At 38.1% G+C, this 6000-nt stretch overlaps 1 protein-coding gene across 1 annotated transcript; it reads right to left on the bottom strand.

The window, feature by feature from the left end:
* Positions 1-418: 418 nt before the first annotated feature.
* On the bottom strand, positions 419-4384 carry FABP7 (fatty acid binding protein 7). Its single transcript, XM_058566833.1, has 4 exons — positions 4134-4384; positions 3503-3675; positions 2759-2860; positions 419-781 (listed from the first exon to the last, which is right to left on the bottom strand). Exons 1-4 carry the CDS (start codon positions 4204-4206, stop codon positions 731-733), a joined length of 399 nt encoding a protein of 132 aa, XP_058422816.1. The 5' UTR covers positions 4207-4384; the 3' UTR covers positions 419-730.
* Between the last annotated feature and the right edge of the window lie 1616 nt (positions 4385-6000).

Consider the following 6000-nt stretch of genomic DNA (forward strand, 5'->3'; position numbering starts at 1 on the left):
TCCCTTTTCCGATTTATCTTTCTATAAGGAACTTGAATTATATGACATTTTGATTGTATGATATTTTGATTATATTTACTTTTTAATGAGACATTTTTGTGGATATCATTTTGCTTCTCCAGACTACCTGTTTCTAAGGCAAGAGGTCATTTGTACAGCCCAACCCACCATAACGAGGCTCCTTTGGATGCTGGCCAAATGAATTTAATCATCACAAATTCTTTATAGAAGTATCAACCAAAACTGTGGCATTTCCACATTTCCCTAGATTTCTGCTTATTTTTTAAATGAGTATTTTAAACAAAGTGCTAACTTTTCCAGCCTTACTTTGTGCCATAAGAAAGGCTATTTGAAACTCTCTAATATACAATTCCCATCCAGATTAGTTATATTAAAAACAACAACAAAATTTCTCATGGATATAAGATTTTTATTCCAATTTGATTTGCATTCCGTTGGACATTATAAAATGTATTCACTTGTTTATTTTAAAACTGTGGCTTAAAATTTTAAGGTGAATTGTAAAACATGATAAATTTGCAGATCAAAATTGGGCTAATTGCTTGGAGTAACACGTTTTTAAAACAGGTTCGTAAATCATCATTTTCCACCTCCATGCCAAGGATAACCTCTAATTAGTGATCAGCCGTGCTGTAATAGCAGGATAGCACTGAGACTTGAGTAAACAGAAAAATTGGAGAGCTTCTGCAGCCCCAGATCAGGAACATTTCTATGCCTTCTCATAGTGTCGAACAGCAACCACATCACCAAAAGTAAGAGTCTGAAAGATTCAAAAGATAATCAAATCTTTTTAGACAGGAACATCAGTAGCTGAAATTTTTGAAGATTATCATATATATGATTTGTTTTATGCAAAAGAATAATGGCTTTTAGAAACTTTGAATGCTGCATAAACCCTTCATTTCTTAAAACAAAAAGAAAAGAAACTTCTTATGTTCATTGAGTAAATAACATATACATAGCTCACATCTCTAAAAGGAAGCAAAAACTGAGATTGACTACCAGATTCGGGTCAAAAGAATTCCTTTTGCCTTAAATTATCCTTGGGGTAACTGGAGAAAATTAACTATCTGCTTCGAAAGTAAATGAAATTTATGGTAGGATTTCATCACAGTTTTCAATTCATGACCTAGATAAATTTTGAAGAGTTTTTAGAATATCCAAATCATTTGGGCAAATAGTATTTGGAATGACTTTTTCCAAAATCGGCAGGAAAGGGTAAATGTACAAATGTGTTCATTGCTTTGGCTATCATGCTTTAGTTTATGCGAACCTTGGTGCTTAGGTGGGTATAACGTGGAACGTAGGGTCTTATGTCAAATGCAACTTGAAGAATTGCTATAAAACCTCTTTACAAAATTTAGGGGTTTTTTAGTGCTTGTTATTTTCATATTTTCATGTATTTTTCAAGAGTATAGTGTGTCTTTGTCGTTCATTGCTTTAATCTTTTTTGAACTCAGTCTTGCCTGATTATAGTCATACATGCCAAAGATGAACTATCCACTTTTCTGTATCCAGGAAAAAAATGGAGATAAAAGCATAAAGGAGAACTTCAGATTGAATCTTTTAGAAATAAATCCTTTCTTTTGATGATCATCGCAGAAAAATGTGGGCAAATATCCATTAACATGAAAGGAAATGCCCCTCTGCTCCCCACCCACACTTCTGCTCAAGAAAATAAGTAAGAATATGCAAGCCCTGTATCTCAATCTACAACACCTCTGATTGCAGAAGTCAAGGGGAGGAGAAGGAAACAGCAGTCAATTTTCTTAAATAACAAAAACAGAAAATGCTTTCTGCTATTATCTTAGAAGGAATATGTAAAGCACCCCCGCCTCAAAAAAGCCCTAAATGGACATTGACTATTTCAACATCTTCAAAATGCCATTACTCAGTTCACAAAAAAGTGTCTGGGACGCTAGATTAAGGCATAACATTTTTCCCAGATGTACTCCACCGTTAGAGAAATTATTTTTAAATTATATTCTATTTTATAATTTTTACATGATTACCTAATTAATATGTAACAGGCATGTTTAAAAGGCATCTTATGCATCAAAAAGAAAGACTAAAAGGAAGTAACATTAAAATGGTTCTCTCTGAGGAGAAATTAGAGAGGATTTCTATATTTTTTTTACACTTTTATGTCATATTCTAAATTATCTGCACTGAACTTGTATAACCTTTACAAACTAAAACATAAAATGTTTAAAGATCTCTTATTTATTCCAGGAGCTATAAAATAATTTTTCTGATTCAGTAAGCTTGATATTCTTCTAGTAATATCAATCACCTTTATATATTTTCATGATTATTTGTTTTACATTTAGATTTCATGTGAGGATTAGACATTCACAGTAATCCTACAAAAAATCTTCTTTTGACACATGGTTTTAGCAAAATCAATGGCAACTTTTTTTTCACTACACTAAGTAGAGCTTTTCTCTTTTTTATAATTAAAGAAGCAGAGCTGAGGAAACAATTAGCTAGAATCTTCTCATTTCTCCTGTATACATGGTTAAAGAACTTTGCCAGTGACTTAATATTATTAAAGAAGGAAGGAAGGAGGGGAGGGAGGGAGGGAGGGAGGAAGGACAGAAAGGAGGGAGGGAAGAGAGAAGAGGGAAGGGAGTGGAGCAGAGGAAGGGAGGGGCAAGAGATGGAGAGGGAAGGAGATGGGTAATGAAGAGAGTGGTGAAAAGCACGGAAGAAGGAAGGAAGAGTTGCCATTACTTACCATAACCATTTTGCCATCCTTAATTTCTCTCACAAAATTTGTTTCTTTGCCATCCCATTTCTGTACGTGAACGAGTTTGTCTCCATCCAGGCTAACAATGGACTGAGACCAACAACAAAATACAGAACATGGCAACAGGTACAGGTCAGGTTTCTGATGTGAAAGTCAAATGAAGTTCTTTTCCAAAAAGTTATATAATTGAATAAAGCGTGATCGACTAAGTATTATATTTGTACCATATCCTCTGTTGCTTTAGAGTCATCATTATGTAAACTCTAATAGTTCATAGTTTGAAAACTGAAATGTGTACATCTAGATGCAAAAACTTTATATATTAGAAATAAAAATACTGAACGAGTGCTTTCTGACTAGTCACCCTTTCCTTTAAACAAAGCCTTAGAAAGAAGCAAATTGTCTATTTAGTCAATCTGAGGCAATCAGAGAGATTAAACAAAATGCAATCTTTCTTTCAAACAAACACTACTAAATACTTTTTGAAATACAGGTTTGATATAAAATGTGAAAAACATATGGTAAAAATAGATTGGATATTTGAGCTATAGCAAGTACCCATTGCTCTGAAGATAACATATGTGCACTAGAAAGCAAAATTAACCCTGTGTCCTTCTCTCTGAATTGAAATACTGAGAACATTCTCCACCTGCCACCATCTAAAATAAAAGAAACATCAGGAATCTCTCTCTCTGATTCCCGCCCCCCCCCCCCAGAGAAGTGGCTTCTTACCTTACAGTTTCTGTCATCTGCAGTGGTTTCATCAAACTCTTCTCCCAGATGGAAACTAATCTCTGTGTTCTTGAATGTGCTCTGAGTCCTGATCACCACTTTGTCCCCCTCCTGACTGATGATCACTGTCGGTTTAGTCACATTTCCCACCTGCCTAGTGGCAAAGCCCACACCTGAAATAGCAAAGAGAAGCAGTACAGTCAGCTACAACTTCCAAAAGAGCTCACAAAGCAGGAATCTGCTTTCCTATTCTGGAATCCGGGTCCTCAAGTGTAAGTTTCATTAGAGCAGGTTTAGCCCATTAATCATGCAATACAACTACCGAGCTGTAATAATAAGTGGATGCTGATTTGGACTCACAAATAATAAGTGAATGATGAAGAGAAAAGGAAAAAGGCATAGAAGTTTCACATCCTCCACAGAATACTAAATGCTCAAATATTTGGCCCTGGGCAAGGAAGAGGGCAAATGCCACATTAAAAATCCATTCCGTGGGAAATTCATAGCCTAGCCTCCGATTACGACAATGTGATCTGTCTTAGGCACTTGCAAATCTAATGGGCAAAAAAAGGAATCTGCAAGTATCTGAAGCTGCAGGATAGAAGAGAACAACACATCCTACTTTACTTACCCAGAGCCTTCATGTACTCATCAAAGTTCTGACTGTCCGTCAGCTTCCAGGTAGCACAGAAAGCCTCCACCATCCTTGCCCTTCTCCCGTTAGCTTCGAAAACAGACGAGAGACGAGCGAGGATCTTCGGATCTTATTGCTACTGCAATCCAGAAAACTCCTTCACACCTCGCTGCAGCTCCTGCCTTCTTATTTGGAAAAAAGTCGGGCTGAAAGCCAAGGATTTGAATTGCAAACACCCTCCTCCAGTGTCCCTGTTTCCACGAGGCTGTTGCAGGGGAGGGGCGGGGAAGCGGGGCTCAAGAGAGGTTCCAGTCCTCTTGGTGATTGGCTCAGGCCACTGGGTTAGCGGAGTAGGTCGAGTTCCTCCCAATCCTCGCGCTGCAGCCCTTCTGCCTGAGAAGGCTTTGCAAGGATTCAATGGGGCTGGAGACTGGGAACGGGAAAATGAGAAATGGTCTTTCAGATTCAGCTTGAAAACTTGGCAAAGGCCATTTCAGACTGTGAGGCAAGAAAAAAGATGCACAATAGGACATTCAGATTGATTTCCGTTAATGGCAAAGCTGGTTACAAATGAGGATCCCCCCCTTAAGGAAAACCACTGAAATGCCAGACTTTTCAGACAAGAGAGGCTGAATAGTGTCTTTTATTTTCTCTCATATTTACAGGGAGAGTACAACACAAGCTAGAATATGCCAAACTGGGAAAAGAAGGCGGGGAGGAGATGTAAATGCCTTGCTTAGATTGTTCTGCTGGAAGGCTACTCCAACAGAGTACCAATGGGGCACTAACTAACTTTGGCCTCTTCCCAACACGAATTGAGTGAATTTAAAGATCCCATTGTCGTTGCTAAGAATGTGAGAACCAGATTGAGGTGGAAAAGAACCTAAGGAAGAGCATGGTTGGGATTCATTAATGAGGTACAAAAATAAAAAAAGAATGTTCCGTTTTTTTCTTCCTTCAACAGATCATAGAATCCATGTGGAAAAACTGATTCAAAAAACTGATTACAAAAAAAAAATTTGTAAATGATTGCACTATAGGACCTTTTGATTTCCTGAGGTCACATCTACATAAATACAATCTATACACAGGTTAGTACTTAGCAATGGGGGGAGGGCACGAATTGAAGGAGCGATGGCAATCAGATGTTTTGCTTCAGTTTGTCCTGGCTCAGGATACCCCAAGACTGGCCAAATATTGCAAGGGTTCTAAGTAGAATATTTAAAGGTGGTCTCTGAAACCCACTTCACCCAGAGGTTCTTCCTGCTCTGCTAGTGTAGACCATCAATGAAAAGCAGATTCCCTCCTTTTCATGGGGACAGAACAGGGGAATCTGATTTGGCGATCCCTGCTCTTCTCTCTCTCCTCTTATAAACCTCAGCCTACCACCTTTCAGCTTCTGTCCACACCAAATGCAAGAGACAAGGCTCAGAACCCATCTATTCCAACTGCCAGCTCTACGATTCTACTTTGGTGTCTTGGAGGTACCTCTAAGGTGCTCATTTAACATAAGCTCAATCTTTCCTGACACCTGGTCGTCCTCCAGTTTTCACCACGCTAGTGAATGACGCCATCATCCACTCAACTGCACAAGCCAGAAAACTTGGAATCATTTCTAACACTTTACCTTCTAAAATCAAAGTCAATGTCAAGGCCTATCTATTTTGCTTCCTGATTATTTCTCTTATTTGCCAGTCACCTCCAATCTCCACAATCACTATCTTAATTCAAGCGACCACTGTCTTTTACTCGTCCTATGGCAATAACCTCCTAACTGTTGTTGCAGCCACCCCTGATCTCCAATCCTTTCACTACACTGGATCCTGAGTGACCTTGTTAAAATACAAATCTGCATCTTCCTAGT

The sequence above is a fragment of the Diceros bicornis genome, chromosome 23 (assembly GCF_020826845.1).
Source record: "Diceros bicornis minor isolate mBicDic1 chromosome 23, mDicBic1.mat.cur, whole genome shotgun sequence".
Taxonomy (NCBI): Eukaryota; Metazoa; Chordata; class Mammalia; order Perissodactyla; family Rhinocerotidae; genus Diceros; species Diceros bicornis.